Source organism: Poecilia formosa, unplaced genomic scaffold (genome assembly GCF_000485575.1).
Source record: "Poecilia formosa unplaced genomic scaffold, Poecilia_formosa-5.1.2 Scaffold106, whole genome shotgun sequence".
NCBI classification, from domain to species: domain Eukaryota; kingdom Metazoa; phylum Chordata; class Actinopteri; order Cyprinodontiformes; family Poeciliidae; genus Poecilia; species Poecilia formosa.
The window spans coordinates 6,465-26,433 of NW_006800045.1; the positions used below are offsets into that span (position 1 = coordinate 6,465).

A 19,969-nucleotide genomic window follows, 5' to 3' on the forward strand; every position below is an offset into this window, starting at 1 on the left:
TATTCATGAAGGCTTATTCATGTTCATGACATGTGATATGTCATATTTATGACAGTGTCATGACAGTCTTATTCAACCCCCTTCATATAAAGTGTTACCCAAAGTTGCCACCATGATTATTTAATCGACTTTCCATAGATGTTGTGCAGCAACATGAGCTTCAACCTGCATCTCCTTCAGAAGAGGAGTAAAAAAAAAAAAACTAGATCCAGGTCTCTCTGAATCTTTCATGCGCTTTGCTTTCACCAATCAGGAGATGCACTTTTTGTGATTTCTTGGTAATGAGAAACATTTTTATAGAAGACCAAAATGACTTCTGGGTTGTTTCCTAAACACTGACAGGTTTCAGCAGGTATCTTGACTTTCCATGCCTTTTTACTTCTTTACCCTTGATGTGGTCAAAACTTATTCTCTGTGGTTTTCCATTGTATTACACAAAACCTGATTTATGGACTAATCTGTAAAAAAAAAAATAAATAAATAAAAAAGTATTTTTGGATACTCTGACTTATTACTGACCTCTGGTGTGAAGTTCATGTTGTTACCTCCTTAAAAATGTATTTTCAATACTTATGTTCCCTCCTGTGTGCACTTCAAATAAAAACAAAAGGAGGAAGCAGTGTAAGACCCACCACCACGCCATGTGAAAACTCATCACCTTTAGCAGCAGTTGATACTTCATGATCCTCTGGACGGGTTTGATTAGGAGATCATTAAGCTGCAGCCTGTGACCCAGCTGCTGCCGGAGATCCTGTCAACACGTAAAACGTTTGGGTGTGCAGCAAAACACACACTTTGTTTCAATCAGATAAACGTCCGTCTGGTGATACATTGAACAATTCTCTCGTGTTATGCTCTCACCTCAAAGTAGGTCTCGATGTACTCTGAGACGATATGTTCCGACTTGGGTTTGTTTTGGCAGTAGACCACGTACATGTGAAGTCGCCGCTCCTGCAGATTTAACACTGTCAGAGCCTCAAAAGTTTCCATATATTGAGTTTTATGTGAGCAATCGAAGGCGAGGATGAAGAGAGAGGAAGCTAAATTACCGAGCCACTGCGGGTCTTGGTTTCCTCTACGTTTAACTGTGTTCCTCGCCAATGATTTTTAATATCACTCCAGGAAATGAGCTTCATTAAAAAGCTTCACTGGCTGACAAATAAATGTTTTATTAGCTGCAGCTTGCAAAGGGGAGCTAAGAAGATTGAGTTTCATGTGCAAATGTGTCTTGTTCTTTCCTCATTAGTTATCATTAATATTTTTGCTTCTGCAAGGTAAAAAATAAAATAAAATTGTAATAAATTTAAGTTCACAGTGAAAAAAATGACCTGAAAATCTCTCGTAGCAGATAAATTTGTTCCTTTTCGCCCACAATCTGGTTTCTGTGGATGATCTTTAATGCTGATTGCAGGCTTTGAGGGCTCTGCAGCCAAACTACAGTGATTATAAGATCCCTTTATTCTGCAGCTGCAGCTGAATAAACTTGGAAAAAAAAAAAAAACATCTGCAAGGCAGCTGTCTGAGATGACTGAACAGACCTCCAAACTAATGGAAAATATGCAGCAGAAACTTCTCATTCACACTTGTGTGTGTGTGTTTTTTGTTTTTTGTTTTTACGTACATGTTTGATAAAGAGCTGGGCCAGGCTGTCTGGATCACTGACACATTTTTCCAACTCTCCCAGGAAATAGCTGCAAAACACAGTTATGTTTTCAGGCAAGACACGCAGCGTTGAGGAAGGTATGACACGTTTTGAGTGACCGTTTAGATTCAAAGCGAGCGGGAGGGCCTCACTCCTTGTGCCAGTCGTAGATCTGGTGGATGTTTCCGAAGACAATCCTGTCCTTTCCTCTCATGTCCTCTGGGACGCCCTGGTTGGCCATCATGGTCATGTAGCCCTGAACAAACAAGCACTTCAGTTCACCGTCACGAATTTAAAAAGTGTTTATCAGATCAGCTCACTGCAGTGGAGACAAACCTGAACTATTAGTCCAAGATCTTCAACGTATAACCTCTCCGTCTCTATCAGCTCTGTGAGGACGTATCTGGGACAGGATTAGGAGACACACTTAAATATGACTGCTTAGTAAAAATTAAAAAAAACAACAAGAATTTACACTTGATGAATTGTTGAATTGCTCTAAATAATTAACTTATTATTTTACTTCATTATTTAAAAGTGTTGTGCAATGTCTATGCTTTCCTTATGTGATAGTTAGTGATGTTGCTATGGTTACAACATGTTAATAAAACAGGATTTTGCAGATGGTTCACATCTGAACAAAGTGGAAATGTCTGCCTGCAACACTTAAACCAAATTTTAAAATTTGAGAAACTAATTAATGGGGAAAGCTGGTGCTTTGACACAAATGCAATAATTCAATGAATAAATGTGTAAAATATGTGTAGTGAACATATACAAACTATAAATATGTTTGGCTTTGTAATTTGCCTAAACCTAGGGTTGGCTTAAAAAAAACAAAAAACTAATCAAAAAAAAAAAAAAAAAAAACCTTTAAAAAAAAATTGAAGAAAAAAAGTCAAATTAAAGTTTTCAATTAAAAAAAAAAATAATAATAGCATGAAGTTTACTTTTCTTCAAATAAGTCTGTGAAATCTCCCTTTAGTTCATTGTTGAAATCAAATCAAAAACCAGATTCTGCTTCATGTTTTGCTCCAAAAAATATGATTTTACTTTCTGTGCGAATCATCGTGCAACATGGAGATGTTTCCCACTGAACATCATTAATGCTGAAAAAAACTGATGCATAACTTGTGCCGCCCCCTAATCGGATGCTGCCCAGGGCAAAGAGCCTTTTCCCCCAGGTAAAAAAATGACATATCATAATCTGATGGATTAAAATGATGCAGTTTCTAAACTCAACTTTGTTTGAATTAGCTTTATTCGCCTAACTTAGTGGTTCTGAATGTTACTGACTTGCAGCCATTTAAAATTAAATTTATTAGAATTTATGCTACAAAAATATGTTCTGGAAATAGGAACATATTTGTTCCTATTTTTCTTCTAGTTTTGCTGCATGAATCCTGACAAAAACAAAGATCCTGAAGAGATATTTTGGCCCTGCAGTGAATTTGTCCTTTTTCACTTTGGGTTTAGGAAATGAGGCCAAACTGCTTCACTTTTTTTTCTTATGTTTTTCAAAGTTTAATCTCCATTCTAAGAATTAAGTAAACCAAAAACTTTCATTTAAAAGTCTAAATTACTCACTTCATCATTGATTAAATAACCTTTTTCCCTTTTGCCTTCAAATAGACACTGAAGGGAAAATTTTACGTCAAACTGTAACATCAGCTTAGACAGAAAGAGTTCGGGACTCACAGGCTCTTCTCCAAGGCGAGTTTTTTCTCCTCCTCGCTGTCGACTGCAGTACATGAAGGACATGGCGAGTCTTCAGCCACACAACTCTCCTCCGCTTGCAGAGTGTTGACCTCGGATATTTGACTCTGAAACGCAACAGTGAGATCAAACAGATTTTTATAAACGCTAAATAAACAATGCTAGGAGGTTGTCTGACTCTGTGAGGTGGTGAAAGTTTTGTGCCTGGAGTTTAATCTAAATCATCTTGTGTTGTTTTTTTTTCTTTTTCAGTATTTTTGAATTCAAAACTTAAAGCAAATGTAATAATTTGTTGTTGCAAATTATTAATCAAACCTCTGACAGTCAGAAAACTGTTTGCAGCTTGGAGAAACATCAGTAGGAGTAGCATAATATGCATCAAAAGTCAATATAATACACAATAAATAGCACATAAACGAGACAATGAATTCAATTAGAATGATAAATGTTTTATCACATCTTTATGCTAAAGTGGTTGTATTGTGTAGTTTCCAGGCAAATACCGCCATTTTATAGCACAAACAAGTAACTATGTTATCTTCAGTTACTATAAAAATGCTTTATATATCAAACATGACTTAAAGGAAATGTGTACTTTTCAATTTAACACCTTGAAATTGGGCCTCTGTCTCTTTAAGGACCTCCTCCTCTTTCCAAAGCTCTGTCTTCAGCACATCATCGCAACACTGTCGTTCTTAAAAATGTTAATCTGAGATTATCGCCTGCTTCATACAAAGTAGTTTGTATGATGAGCTCAGCAGACGCACACTTCCACCAGGTGTTTGCTAACTGTTGCTGCCACTAGTCTGGAGGAACTGAGTGGGGAAGGAGTGCTGTGTGGGGTCGGTTGGAGACTCCAGAGACTTTGTGTAAATATGCAGCGCTTTTTCAGACCAAATATCTAGGCACCCCTGAATGGTTGCCATGGGACATTCAACAATTTCTCTATCATGCATGTAAGAATCAAGGCAACACTCCAGGTATGTTTTTGCTCAGGGAATAACATTATAGCATGATATAAACCCAAAGAAGTTGATTCTATATAAAATTATGTGAAATTCTTTTTACATTTTTATTTGCATTGGGGGGAAAAAGTTAATATAAAATGTAGAATAGCTATATATCCAGGCAACCTTACAGACCAAATTGAAATAAACAGTCTACCAGAGCAACTTAATAGAATAGAATAGAATAGAATAGAATAGAATAGAATAGAATAGAATAGAATAGAATAGAATAGAATAGAAATAACCTTTACTATCCCACAGAGAGGAAATTCAGGATAATGGTATAAGAAACACTGAAATAAATATTTTATGCTTGGACATGGATGAAAAAATATCCATTCCTGAGTGAATTTATCGCAGCTCATGCATTTAGAAAGTAACTTTTCATTGCTGCAACAATGCAGAGAGCAGTGTGTTTGAGTGTCGTCGGCAGATGTGTCAACTGCTGCTTAATCAACTTTTATCTCCAGCATCTCCAGCTGGGAATTACCTCTGCATTGCAACTCAGAGTAACCTTAGAGTTAATGAGCTCCTTTTATTAATGCTGCAGTGGAGACAGATAAGCACGCAGGATGGGTGATGGTGTGCTGCTTGTCAAGTCACATAACAGATACCAGGGTCACTGACCCAGGCACAGACACTGGTTATATAACAAATACCCCTCCTCACCTAAAAGCACCACGCTCTAATGTGAAAATGACTGTAATCCTCTTGACGTGATTTAGTCTCAACACATTTTGTCCTCTGCCTCAGTGCAGCAGATTTCTAATCTCTCTGCAGGACCGATGCATATTTGTAGGTCAACAAAGCACTTTATGTTTATCCAGAGACACTTTTTTTCCCCGCGTTTACGATTCACTGCTGAAGGATATTTTTTTTAAGGCAAAACGTTTTTATGTTTATTCTTTTCATTGCTGAATTAGATGAAACAGCTAAAACCACCCTGATATCTCTCTGACCTCCTGTGAACCGTACGACCTTTGAGTTAGCTCGGTTTAGCAGGAAGATGTAAACTGGGAAAAGAAAGAACGTCAACAGCTCTCCGCAGATGTGGAAAACGTTTAGCTGGAAGAATACACTTCTTCATGTAAGTGGATGGAAAGAAAGATGAATAGGGATTTAATTAGCAAGCCACAGATGTGCCACTGGAAGGGTTTATCCGCTGCGGCTGCTTGTCCTGTTTCTCATTCATGTTACAAAGAATACCATGAATGTTTCTGTCTAGAAAGACGGGAAACAGAACATTTTCTGTACATTTCTAAGTGCTCAAAAAACTGACCCTAAGCTTGAGGATTTGGGCCTGTGTGGCAAATAGTTTGGTCTCTGCTGGTTTAGGTGTAAATATTAATGTATTAGAATGACCTGGTGAAGCTGCTTTTCTGTTTTTTAATACAGTTTAAACCAGTTAAGTCTGAACAACCATGCCAGGTTTCCCCCCCAAAACACAATTTTCCAGTGAAAGGTAGCTGTAGACAGAGTTGAGTCAGGAAGATCAGAACACAAATGAATGTGTGATGGACTGAAATGTGTTCATTTACCATTCAGAGGTACATTTTCTCTTTGAGTTTCATTAACTCTTTTTAGTTGTATTGCTTTGCCAGCAGTTTGGGCTAAAGATGTTAATGTCTGGTCTGATGTAGTGGTCAGATGCGTCCAGCAGAGGGAGTCTAGCGCTTGCGCTCGCTATACTGAAGCGCACCGGAACTTCCTCCTCAGAGCGGCGTGTCTGGCTCTTTCATTAAACATCGGGTATGAGTTTATATTTTAACACATCTGTACGGTTGTAAATTGGTTTATTAACTTTTGGGAAGCTTGTGAGTATATTTTTGACACTCCGAATGTTGACACACTCTGTTGTTAGCGCCGTTGTTAGCTCTGTTGTTAGCACCGTTGTTAGCTCTGTTGTTAGCGCCGTTGTTGATATTACTGTGTATGTTTGTAAGCTAACTGAGATAATACATGCTGGAGCAGATATACCCCTTCTTCAGGGCTTTTGTATACAAAGACTTGTGGATATTTCCTTTCACTTCCAATTATTTACAGTATTTTGTGTTTGTATGATACTTTGAAAAATAGCTAAACTGTAAGTGCAACATAAATATTTCATCAATCAAAACTTTCTCCATCCGAGGAGAAAACATGTATTTAACCTTCTAATAGTTTGTTGAATATTTAGCAACAGTCATGAAACTTGATCGTTCTGGCTGGAAAACTCATCAGACCCGATTCTCACACCCCGCCTCTGGGATTCTTCCTCTCCTGGTTTAAAGGTGCCGTCTTCACTCCCTAACTTGACCCTGTTTCATGCTGTTAAAGGCTGCTTGACAAGCTGATTACTCCCAGATGCTATCTACAGAAGCACACATGATTGATTTCACTCCTCTGTGTAGATTAAACACTACAGCGGTAGATGTTGCAGAGGCCTGTGTGGGAGTACGCACATCAACCATGTAGCGACTTCTTTGGCACCACTAATGAAAGTCAAATGATGTGTACAAATGAATCTCTTTTCATTTGCTGCAAGATCGTAACATTAAAGGGGAACTATTATTCTTCCCCGGATAGGTTATTGTATGTCAATGGGCAACACAAAACATGTTCATTACTTCTTTTTTTTCCAACAAAATAATTCTCAGATAATGAGCTTTTAGTCTGCTTAGTTCTGCCTATTTTGAGCTCCTTTCAGAGCTGTTTTACAGCCTCTTGTCACTTTAAATCCAAATAAGTTGCTGCTGACCACATTCCCCAACTCAACGTTTACCCGCGCTCATAAAAATGGCTGCAAACAGATACGCGATTTTACAACCGTACATCTCTGACCCAAAATGAAGTGGAGCCTCCTGCACAGCCAAGAAGAACGCAGCAAGTGACAAAACATGTCTCTTCCAGCTGTCTTTGTACAGCAGTAAAACCAGCTGACTAAACATCCTGGAACTCCTGGGTTGCTAAGTGACAGGTTTAGCTCAGCTGAGGTTGCTAGGTAACGGCACAGCGCAAGTCAGCTGTGACTCAAAATTTGGGAGGATTTTGAAACAGCTCATTTTCTAGACACCAAAACACATTTTGCCAAAAAAAGGGAGTGTTTTTTAAAGCACTTGGGTTGTTTTAGAAACGGAAGAGACCAAAATTGATGTATAAAAACATGTTAAATGTGAAATTTGGATTAACACCAAGTATCTAGAAACAAGTAGGTTAGCAGGTTAGCACTTACTGGGCTCCGTGAGTCATCCAGAAGGTCACATAAATAACTCTGACGGGACATCAGGGACGGAGACGTTGCTGTGGGACTTTTCCAGTCCTGCAAACAAAATGAGCAGCATTAGAGGCTGTAAAAACAAGAAATCTGAAGGGTGGGTTTCCATGTTCAGCCGTCAGGGTCGCACCGTGTTTTCAGAGGACAGTATGGTGTAGTTATTGTGCACTTCCTGTGAACTTTGCCGAGTCTCACTGCGCAAAAAAGGCTTTTGCTTCCCCTCTGCCTTGAAACTCTGCTTCTCGGCTTTCCCCGTTCCACCTCTGGGGTCAGAGCTCAGCTTCCGCACCGGGTTGGTGAGCCACTTTTTCAGGGCGCTGACCGGGTGCCGGGATGCTCCAGACGAGGAGTGAGAGCAGGGGCTGGTGCTGCCTGAGGCCTGGTGGGGCAGAGATCCCACAGACGGAGCAATGCTGCCTTCACTGCATGCCACAGAGTACGACTCCGCTGCAGGGGGAGACAACAGCAGATGTTACAGACAGATTACTGCTGCACAAAAATGTCGATCAATTTCCTGCGCCAAGTCCAGAAATGTAACTTCAGTCAGTGGAGCTGCTGGAGCCAAAGCACAAATACAGAAACAACATCTCCTCTGACAAGCAAGCCAGAAAGAAACAACAATTCTTTTTGTTTGTTTTAGCAACACGTTTATTTTTCAAAAATATATGACATCAGAGTTTAACTCCCTAAGAAAAAATGAACAAAGAAAGAAACAAATATGGGAAGTAAGGAAGAAACAAAGAAGCAAGCAAGATTTTTTGTAGATTTACAACACATTTATTTTCAAAAAATGACATGAGTTAATATCCTAAGAAACAGAGAGAGAGAGGAAGAAGGGAAAAGAAATAAAAAAAACAGGAGACTAACAAACAGAAAACAAAAGGAAGAATTAGAAGAAAAAATGAAGGAATGAGGAAAAGAGGGAATAGTCACTATATGTTCTCTATGATGTAATACATTTTAATTTTAGGATTTTCCAAACAACATTGAAACCAAACGCATCACATCTGCACCGAACGCCTTCCTTCTCCATCGTCCATCTTCCCTGTCCAACCAAAGTCATTCAAGAGTTTTATTTTATACATTTGTTCTTCTTTCCAGAGGCCCTCGGTCAACGTTAGCATAATTAAGTTGTAATCATAACGGGAAACTTTCAAGAAGCCAGTAGAAAACTGGGTCAACCATTTACCCAAACTACTTGAAACAGCAAGAATAAACACAGACTGTAGCAGATTATGTGTTGTTTTTATTCGTCCTGCAAACTTTACTGTCCCATTTATTTGAATGAAACAAGATTTATCATCCCAACAACAGCGAAATATGTAAATATAAAAGAAACTGTAAAAGGAGCATGTTTTATTTTTCAACATGCAACCGAGTTTTGATTAAAGCCATTTGATTGAAATCACATAAAACAAATTGTTCTATTTTTGCTATGAATCTTGGGTTTTTTTGGGAACCAAAACTTTGTCTTTTAATTCCCATGGAGAGAAATTAATGCTGAAAAGGATTCATGATCATTCATCTTTGTTTTGCAGTACTTTCCTAATCCTGAACTGTACACAACCTAGTTGAAAAAAGATTTTAAATAGTTTCCAAAACTCAGCATTAATCCATCTATCTTTCCATCCATCCAATCCAGGATCGCTTTCCCAAAATGTACACTATTTAGTTCCAGGTAAATGTAACTGTTTTGGAGGTTTCATAGCAGAGTAAAATATTACACAAGATGATATTTTAATAATAGAAGAATAAGAAGGCCAAGTTAAACTTTAACCTTACAATAGAGGGTGATGGAGACAAAAAATGTTAATTTTCCTTAAGAGACTCACTGAGGTTTGGCTTCTTACGCACATCTTCATCTGTTGAAACCTACGCTACTTCACCTGACATTATTTAAAGCAGGCAGAAAAATTCAACCTTTATGTTTTCGCACAGAAAGTTTCAAGAACTGTTAAAAAGATAAACAGCTACAAAACACACGCGGATGAAAACAAACGTGTCACTTGATCGCAAATAACCAGAGAACAACAAACAAAAACTTGGACACGGACTAAACCTGAGGAACCGTGGGAACAAAATCTAATGAGAAAACAACACTCGGGAATCTCAGGAGAATATTAATGTTTAAAGCGTTGCAGGTGGGCTGAGTATAAATAGAAACCTGATGCGACAGCAAAACAGGAAGTAGAGCAGGAAAAACTCCAAGAGCAAGAGTGAAGTAATATTCGCAGAGAAAAAAGCTAACAAAACATGAGGCAGGTGCAATAAAATATAACAGAATATAAATTTTTACTCACTTTTGAAATGCATCTCTTTTGTACATTTATTATGTCATGAAACAGATTTTGGTTTAGAAACTTTTAAAAAGGGACGGCTGCAAACAATGAGTCCTCCAGTTTTAGTTTTCCCAACTGAATAACGGCAACAAATACTTGTGATCCTTACAGCTGCTCCAATTTAAAAATTTCCACTCATTATTAACCCTTTCATGCATAGAGGTCACTACAGTGGACAGCTGTCTAAAAGCCATTTTCTTGTGTTCTTGTGGATTTTTTATGTTATAAACGCACACAGACCTCTGAAGTGGACACTAATGCATCATAAAATACACTATCAACTACTGGCCATCAGCTGCAAATGCAAGAAATTATTTTTGTTAAATCCAATATGGCCGACAGACAAAAAAAAGCACGCCAACCGACCCGGTCCCTCCTTCTACTGTAGACGGTAAAAAAAAAAATTGTGACATCAGATAACCCCTAAGAACAATATTACTGGTGTATTTTTCAAATAACAACTTTGTATTTGGAGAAACTTACAATTGGTCAGCTAAAAAATATAAAAAAAATTTACAAATTTTTTTTTATGCCTTAAGAAAAGAAAAAAAATGGGGGAAAAAATCCTGACAAATGATCATAATTCATGCATGAAAGGGTTAAGTATCAATTTAATTCTACATGAATAACCATAAAGAAAATGTGCCATTATAAATAATCTTTAAATTAAATTGATTTTTTTAATGATTATTTCAGGACCCAATCCATGTTTTTATTTTTATTATAAACCACAGTAGAGGCTCAAACGCCCAACTTCAGTAACTTTGCCTCTCAGGACAAAACGTGACCAAGATAACTTAAATTTGAGCTCAAGCAGAAACAAACAAACTTTATTCTAAAGCGCAGAAAGAGTGTTTATCTGCAGAAACCGTGACACCAGGCTCCTCGCATTGCACAGCCAAAAATACATGAAGCACAAACTCATGTTGTCGCCCGAAACCTGCTGCATTTATGACACTTTGCAATGGAGCAATGATGGAATCACAATTAATGTGAGAAACGCTGAGTGTCTCATCTCAATGAAAAGATGATATAAGCAAATAAATAGACATGCAGAGCGCTTTAATCCTGGACAGAAACAACCATACCTTCTGTTAGTCTTCACCTTCAACTGTCAGTTTCTGATTAAAATCACATCTACAAAAGTAAATATATGGCTCTCTCCAGATTCTCAATATTTCCAAAAAGTCGTGATAATAATATGTTACTACTTTTCGGTTTAGTGTTAGAAGCAGAAAGCATCTTTCTAACTATGACGGAAGTATTATTTCCCATTTTCTAATCTGTTCATTATTTGAACACTGCTGGAGCTGCACTTCAATCAGCATCATGATGTTTGATCTCTAAAAACGATGACAGCTCTGCACATTTCACATGTTAGCCCCACATTAGTGTTGCATAAGCAGCTGTAGGGTTGATTGTGATTAGGGCTTAATAACATGCAAATACTGATGGATTCAATTGTCATAGAAAATACTGATACTGGCGTCACAAAAAACACAAATCAGGAACTCTCTCCAGTCGCGTTTAAGTTCTTACTTCTGAAAGGGTTCAAGAAAAAGTTAATGTTGATGCAAACTTTGTCTCATCCTGCTGGACCAACGTCAACAAGACAGGTTTTACTCGTAAACCACAGAAGGAAATTATCAGGAGGTCATGCAATAATATCAACAATGTTATAATGGGATATGTGGGATGAAAAGACAAGGGTTTTCTTTTTTAGATTTTTATAACGCGCCACTTTATTTTGCACAACAAATATCTACAACCTGACTATCTGAGTCACTAATTCAGCGAATTACAGCTGCTGTGGTTTCTGATCCAGACTGTTCGGCTTTTTCCTGCGGTGAGAGAAGTAAGAAGAATGTGTTTGGGAAATAAAGTCAGAATAATTCTCGTTTAGTGGTTAGTTTAATGTCAGCGACAGAGAACGTGTGGAAGATGGCCGAAAGCTAAACTAAATGCAAAATGCTGCATGTGGAGAAAATGAATCTTCCCATTATCCTGAACACACCGTCCCAGCAGCGAAACATGGTGGTGGCAGCGTCATACTGTGGGGAAGCTACGGCGCAGCAGATTAGAGTTGATAAAGCTAAAGCATGAAAAGGTCGTTCTGCAGTAATTGACCCGGGTCGAGAAAATTAGAAACAAAGTGTCATTTTCCTTCCACTTTACAATGTGTTAGCCTATCACATAAAATCTGATCAAAACATATTAACGTTTTGGGCATAATTTATATGAAACCGTTCAAGTGGTGTGAAATCTTTTCGAGATAAAAGGAGTCTGTCTGCATATGTTCTGTCTGGTTTGGTTACAGTTAAGCATCAGTGACTAATAAAGAGCTCAGAGACGAACCGGCACCATCAGAACCTGGAAAAGTGAGCAGATGAAGCAACGTAACGTTAGTATCTGTCGTTTCACCTCCTCTCCTCTCAGTAAGCCAAACTAGCTCTAGATCTTCAAGTTTGGATGCTGCTTGTTTTTGCATATTTTATTTATGTTAAATCATATCTATTCTTTAATCTTTAATGAATCCTTTGGTGTTTAAGAATTGCACAACAGATAACTTTTTTATGGCGTTCATGCAACATGCATGAAGTCGAAACTGCTCTTGTTAATGAATGACTTTCACCTCAGAGGACCTCACAGGGTTTTATTCATGTCTGACTTGTCCAAATAGGAGTCAGATTTAGCGTTGCAAAAGTGTGAGATATTTAGCTTGATGCTATTTAATTAGAGTCAATCTGTGTGTCTGTATTTACTCCATCACACACTGGAAATAACGACTTGGCTCTTACTGGTGAACTCCATTAATCAGAGCTGGTGATTTGTGGTGACTCAGGGAAACTATTTCAATGGAAGTCCAACAGTTCTGCATCTGGAGGCGTTTCTCTTATAAATAGTAACAGTATGAGTTACCAATGAAAACCTAAAACAATCTCAGATTGCTGGAAGAGAAGGGAATGCCTAGAAAGCTACAACGCAGCAGAAGTTCAACAAACTCATCCGTTTGAAGAAAATAAGCACAAGTCCTTGATTGCTAGGATTGCTTTCTTCAAAAACTCAACAAGCTCCTCAAATATTTGAACCCCAGAGATGTCCTGTTCAACTCAGAGGTGAAAAAGCGGGACGCGTCGGCGCGGGGCCATTTTCATTTTCACATCTCACATGTTGCGCTCGCTGGGTCGGCTCAGAGAGACGGAGCTCTGTAATCTCCCCCCACCAACAACTGGAACAACAGAGGATTTAACGCTCAGAGCCGCAGGAAGACGATTGTCTACGTGTGTGCGCGTTTTCAGCTGTCTGCTCTCTGGTGGAGCATTAAAGCATTTGGTAAATCACTTTCTGTGCAGAATGGCGCTCAAATAGGCCATCACATGAGACAAAGCATGCAATGTATAAAATATCCCTTTGTTTGCAAATGTTTTCACTGAATCTTGTGGTTATTATTTTTGCTGGGGAGTCTTTAAATGCACTTTTTGTTAGGCTGGGTGAGTCTGCCAACAGTGACTCACCGCATCCTAGATTTAGTGATTAGAATATATTTATCAGAAAAAGCTGCAGCTCAGACGTGGAAGTGCGGGTTTTTTTCTGCTGTAGCTCGTAAAACTGAATTAATCCTTAACTTTAGTCTTAACCTATACACACATTATCTCCCAGGGTTGTGCAAACGTCACACTAAACGCCCTCCTTCTGTCGTGTCATGTTTGCAGAAACGACGTGTTTAGAGTTCGTCGTTACTTTTCATGGCAGCAGATTTAGTTTGGCGGTTCGGCAGCGCTCTGGGCTCTGGCTTCATTACCACATGCTTTCTATTCAGCTTGACTCAGAAGGCAATAAAATAAGAAAAGTTTTCCCAATCTGACTCAGATGCAGATGTTGACATAAAGAAACAAATAATGAAACAACATTCAAGGATGCATTCACCCACAAAGCTTAAGCTTTTTGAGATCTTCTCAACTGGCAACTACAAACTTCAATGTTTTTATAGCACAACATAAATGTGAAGTGGAAGAAAAATTATTCCTTATAGTTTCAAAACACTCGCAGAAAACCCCCCAAATCTGATCAGTTCTATATTTATTTTATGAAAAGTCTGCTTCACTCTGAACCCCCAAAATAAAACCCATTTTTTCTAATTGTTTACAGACTCAATCATCTGAAAAAGGAGAAAGCATTGCATTCATCTAAACCTAACAGCTCTTCTTATTTAGCTTAGAAAGCGAAAAAATTTCCACAAACATTCCATAAAATAACTGAACTTTTAGTAAATGTTTCATTTATGTTTTGCTTTAAACCCTAAAAACAGACATAAAATGGTGGTTCTTGCAAAATTACCACAAATTTCCAGAAGTTGATATTCATTAAAAATGCTTAATCTACCTTTTTTTATTTGTTTGTTTTTACAAAAGGTGATGTAACATTTACAGCTCTAGACAAGTTTTGCGTTGCTGGATTGAGGTTGCAGACCTCTGATCTGAGCTGACAGCTCAGCAAGTAGAGAGCTGGAGAAGAATCAAGTGGAGGAGCTGCAGAAATCCACAACTCAGGTAGGAAAATCTGTTGACAGAACAACTAACAGACATGCACAGAAATCTCTAGTGAATCTGTGTCGTTGTGTTTACTCCACAACAGATCAAACCGTCCGGTTCGCTAACACCAAAATGAACACTGGACATTATCGCCTTAGTGGAGCATGGCGGTGTCAGCATCATGCTGTGGGGATTCTGTTCTCTCAGGAAAGTTGTTTGAAGAATCACTCTGGTTTAAAATAATAAAATCTTTCATTTAAGTATGAAAGCATCTAGTTGTAGCTTGGCAAAATATGAAAAAAAAATATGCATATGTAAAAATGAATAAAAACTAAATGTTTTACATTTCAGTGTAGGGTCTAAACAGTACATCATTAGCCTTCTCATTTTATATTAAATTGCATCATTTAAAGTTCCCTGAATTAATTTTATGATCTATTAGTTTGACATCAAACTGGTTTAAAAGTTATGGATTATTTTAAGAAAGAATCAGTTTTTCCTGCTTCCTGGCGTTTTCAGGACGCCTTGTTTTCCTCAAGAAAATAAAAGTGAAACTCATCAAAGTTTATTTTTCCCAATTGGATTCGCTTCGAGTAACAAGCCAAGATCTGAATTTTTAAGGAAAATTACTTCACAACTTCCTGACAGTAGAAATGCTTTCTCTCCAGGAGGCGAACATGTTCTGATGCAATCGGTGAAGACACAGGATTTCAAAACAGCTGCAGCAGGGAGAGCAAAGCAAGCGCGAATATCCAGAGCAGAAAAGACCAAAACGAAAGAAGTTCAGGTAAATTTGCAGTAGACTAAACTGTGAGTCTGAATCGAGTCTGCCAGAGAAAAACAGAACATCTGAACAACATCTGGAGAAACTGTGGCTGAAGGAAGTCAGAGAAGAACGAAGAACAGCGACATCAGTTTGTATCAAATGCAGAAAAAATGCCTCATTCGACCAAATCACTGAGATCTCATCCATGTTTGTCAGGACTTTCCTTATCAACACAAACCTAAAAATATGAATGACCCGAAGGTTTAAAGGCCCAAAGACTAATCACAAATAAGAAAAGCATCTTGTGATGATTTTCAGACTTTTCAAAGCACAATGACTATTTTTTTTCTTTATTTTATCACGTTCCAGCAGGATTTTATACATTTGAAGAACTACGACAAAAAAAAACTCCATAATTTCTACGATTTTTAGAGCAATGTGTCTACAAGGAAAAAAGCTGAGTTATTTAATTTTAACATGTTCTGTTAAAAAATAATGCAACACAATCTATTTTTGTTATAATTTATGGACCTCAAAAAATAGCCTTTTAAAACTTTACCCTAAGCATTTTAACACGCACTTCAAAAACCCATTTTTATTGCTATTTCGATTGAATAAATCAAACATGTTGTATTTCTAAATGGGATTAAAGTTAATTCAAAGATTGAAGCTCTGAGAGAAGAAATGTAACTGTTAGCCTTTTTTTTAGTACTTTTTTCGAGCACCACTTCCCCTCCACTTTTGACCTAATTGTTATAAAATCCGAATACATTTTCTGATGTAGCTGAAAATAACTGTACTTTAAATACACCCTGTCAGATTGAACAGTTCTCCTTGGTCATTTTACATCTTGTGATTTGCAGCTCTCAGACGTCCGGAGGTTTACAGAATCAGACTAAGCAGTGAAATATTTCGTTTCTCCTCCCACATGATGTCAAATTTTTCGCAGTGATGGAGAGGAGAAGCATGCACAGATTCAGTCTGTCTCACTTTTCCTGTGACTCAATTTAAAGCAAAGCTGCTCTGTGAACCCAGAAGCTAAACTGTATCTGTACGAAACGAGACCTTTTGATCTTAGAACGAGCAAGTGAAAGGATTAAACATTCATAAACGGTGATAGGTGAATGGATTGGACTTATTTTTACTCTGAGAAATCTTTTTCTCAGACCACAAGAGAGTAATAACTTGAGTCCATCTCCAAAGACTCAGTTTTACCATCGATTTATTTATTTACGCACCTCTACTTCTGACAAAGCAGCAGCCGCATTGACTGAGAAGTTTCCTGAACAGATGCTGACACCCGCAGCCTCGCTGGTGGCGACCCCCTCTCATGGTGATGCGCTCGCGCTGCTCCACTCGACACCATCAGAGGCAGACGCAAACACGAGCCCGCAGACACACACACTCTACTCCCACGGTGATCCCACGGGGACAGGGGAGGAAAAGTGTGCAGAGAGCTTTCCACTCATATTCCAAATGTGACGAGGGTGAAAAAACGGCGAAAAACAACGACAGTCTCGTCCCATGGCACGGCAGAGTCAGAGAGATGCTCCTGACTTTGGATCAGAACCGTCTCTGAGTGGTGAGACAGATCATGAGTGGGGCGGAGAGTGAGAGAGGGACGGAGAGGCAGGAGAGAGGAGGAGGAGGAAGAGAAGGAGGAGGAGGAGGAGGAGCTGCAATGGGAGACAAGCTGCACCGCAGCATCTGGTTCCAAACTCCTCCTCTCTGCTTTTATTAACTACAGTTTTATATTCAGAAAAAGAATAAGCAATTAGTAATGAATTACTAATAAGTAAATAATTTCAGATTTTCAAATGAAAATCCAAAAACTGTAGCATTTGACTGCATTTAGAAACACATTGATCATCTAGAAACTGAAATATTCTCCTTAGATCAGTCAGATTGGATGAAGTACAGCTCTGGAAAAAAAAAAAAAAGAGACCACTTAAAATGATAAGTTTCCCTAATTTTACTCTTTATAGGCATATGTTTGAGTAAAATGAACATTGTGCTTTTATTCTACAAACTACTGACAGCATGTCCCAGAAATTACAAGCAAAAATGTAGTATTTATTCGCAGAAAATGAGAAATGGTCAAAATAACTAAAAAAAAGATGCAGTTTAGCTTCATCCAGTTTCCCAATAAGTTTTTCTTGGCTTTGTCTGACCTGATGAGGCTGTTTTAATGAGAAACAGTGTCTTTAATGTTGTTTTATGTCTTGATTTTATTATTTGTTTTAACACCGAATTGATTGTTTTTGTATGTAAAAAATGAAATGTTTGAAAATACTGAACTCATTTGATTTCTGTTTGATTTTCCAATACAGAACATTGAATTATCTTGTGTGTGATCGATGATACAAACAAACTTATCGGGCAAAAACCTTTAGGTGTCGCCATGGATCCAAACCTCAGTTTTTAAAAAAAAATCACCTGAAGTGTGAAACTAAATCGACCCACTGGCACTTTTGAAATGCCAGAAGAGAGATTTTCCAATCAAACATGATAAAATAAAGAAATACTCCTGCATGATTTTATTATTAATAATAAGAGATTACTGCACTGCTTTCTGCTGAAGACTGACCCAAAATGTTTCCACTTCCTGCCAAAACCACCAGTGAACTCGGCTGATGGGGAAAGTGAACGACTCTGTCACTCTTACTCCAGAGGACGACTGAGCTCCTCATGACAATGCTGTGAATTTCCACCCAGGTTGTTTGTATGGACTGTCCTCTAAAACACTGAACTGTGGTGCTGTGGTTGATCTCAGTGAGAGAGAACGTTGCCTTTCCTTCAGGGGAGAGATGGATGAGATAGAGCAGCAGCACAAATACCAGGAAGTTCACTGGGACAGGAAACTGGGCTGAGCCACAAGGTTCAGTTCTCTGCAGAAACGGCCGATGACGAATCTGAAGCCTGTGGAAGTTTCAGTTCTTCGGGGTGTAAAATAAATATTTCATAAGTCTTTGGCTATTTTTCTGTATTTTAGTCTCTTTGGTGGACTCTTAGCGCTTCAAGAGAAAAAAATGGAGACATTTTAGTCCTTAATAGTGGAAAAAAACATGGTTAGTTCAGTGTTTGCATCACCCAGTGCATAATTATTTTTAATTAAATAAGCATTTTAGATCAAGAGAGATGCAACATGTCTTTAAAGTAAAAAAGAAATTGGATACTTTTGTGCCTGTACATGTGCAATAAACATGCGCAGCAGAGCCTAATTGGGAAGTGGAAGCATTGAAATGCCACAAATAAAAATCTGGAGCAGTGGAGCATTTATGTTCAATTCCCTTTCCTTTCACACTCCCGCATAAAATCCAGCTCCACTGTTTCCTTTTCCTCTTCGCATTTCCTCTTCGACTATTCTGCCAGCACGTGCGATCCTTCCTCACATGGTGCGCAGCATCACAAGCCAAGCAAACCAAAACACGACCAGCTGCAGAGGAACAAGCACAGCAGGAACACAAACACGGCTATTTCAGGCACGTAGAAAGAAAATGATCCGCAAACAAAATGGACTGTGAAAACAGTTTATGATAAAGACCATGTTGTAAGGTGAACGTTGCAGATGTTCAACTGACACTGTGACTGAGTGGCTGCAGCTGAAGCCACAAAGAAAACATAAAGTCTCAAGACGGCGATCAAACCAACAGAACATTTTGTTTGCTTTGCAGAGCCGTGCCCCCGAACAAGAGCCTTCTTCACACACACACACACACACACACACACAAACACACACACACACTCTCCTGTGAACAAAGACCGACCCGCAAAACACGAGAACTTTTATATCTAAAAGTTACTCGAAGCTCCAGATGTGCAGGAGTAAATGAATAGTTAATGACAGTGGAGTCAGTGTTGAAGTTAAAATATTGGAGTTTTTTAGAGTAGTTTATTCTGTGTATGTGTGCGACAAAGACGTTGAAATAGCTCTTAAAAGGATTCATAAATACCAAATCTCATCCTAAAACACATTTGGCCGTTGTTTAACCATCAGGTTCAGTTTCAGTCACTGAATGCATTTAAAACTTTGAACTAGAGCTGAATAAATGGAGTGGAAATCCATTTAAAAACAGAAGAATAAATGAAGACAACTTCACCGTCATCACACAGCGAATGCATAGAAAATGACTTAAAATGCTAACAAGTATCATGTCCACTCCCATGACCATGCCGCCCTAGGCTGAGAGCCATAGCTCTTCTATCAAGACCATCACTGCTGGAAGAAAACCAAATGTTATAAAGACTCAAACCGATGACTCTGAAGCAGAGACGTTTCATCTAAAAGCCAAGCATTCACCATCTGAGCGCTGCTGCTCAAACTCGCCACAAGCAGGATTAGATTCAAACATATTTATGCACGAGCTCAAAGAAAGCTAAACATGGAAAAAGTCTGCAAAGAACAAAGTAAATGCTGCTGCTTCTGTCTGCGCATGTAAACACACGGCTCTGCTCTCTGACAGACCGAGGACGACGGATCACAGCCACATGCAAACAACCCGGTTATCTTTCAGCAAACTCTGCCGACATCATGATCCATTTCTGCTAAAGCGCAATGATCTCCCCACAATGCAGGGCTGCTGCATGTGCATGCCTTCTGCTGTGAGCAAACACAAGCTTTACAAGTCTGTGATTAATCACGGAGGCGGTGTAACATGAGACCTTTGCTTCTGGTCACTCGGCGTGTCTTGGTGCAGATCAGAGGCCTTTTCGG

The 19,969-nt window shown here is 38.5% G+C and overlaps 1 protein-coding gene and 1 long non-coding RNA gene across 3 annotated transcripts in view; one reads left to right on the forward strand and one right to left on the reverse strand.

Annotated features, from left to right (window-relative positions):
* The window catches only part of LOC103143196 (rho guanine nucleotide exchange factor 25-like), a 23,102-nt gene extending 6,204 nt beyond the window's left edge, over positions 1–16,898 (reverse strand). The window contains exons 1-9 of the mRNA XM_007559639.2: positions 16,494–16,898; positions 7,749–8,065; positions 7,577–7,663; positions 3,341–3,465; positions 1,979–2,045; positions 1,795–1,898; positions 1,622–1,691; positions 862–951; positions 659–751 (exon numbers count right to left, since the gene is read on the reverse strand). Of these exons, the coding sequence (XP_007559701.1) occupies positions 659–751; positions 862–951; positions 1,622–1,691; positions 1,795–1,898; positions 1,979–2,045; positions 3,341–3,465; positions 7,577–7,663; positions 7,749–8,065; positions 16,494–16,587 (1,047 nt within the window). The 5' untranslated portion in view covers positions 16,588–16,898. The remainder of the gene's footprint in view (positions 1–658; positions 752–861; positions 952–1,621; positions 1,692–1,794; positions 1,899–1,978; positions 2,046–3,340; positions 3,466–7,576; positions 7,664–7,748; positions 8,066–16,493) is intronic.
* LOC107837027 (uncharacterized) lies at positions 6,044–16,080 on the forward strand. 2 transcript variants are annotated; one of them, XR_001663000.1, is made up of 3 exons: positions 6,044–6,114; positions 14,370–14,507; positions 15,158–16,080. It is a non-coding gene; the product is annotated as an uncharacterized LOC107837027 (long non-coding RNA). The 2 variants fall into 2 exon arrangements; XR_001662999.1 differs by lacking the exon at positions 6,044–6,114 and adding an exon at positions 12,273–12,358.
* Positions 16,899–19,969: the final 3,071 nt, after the last annotated feature.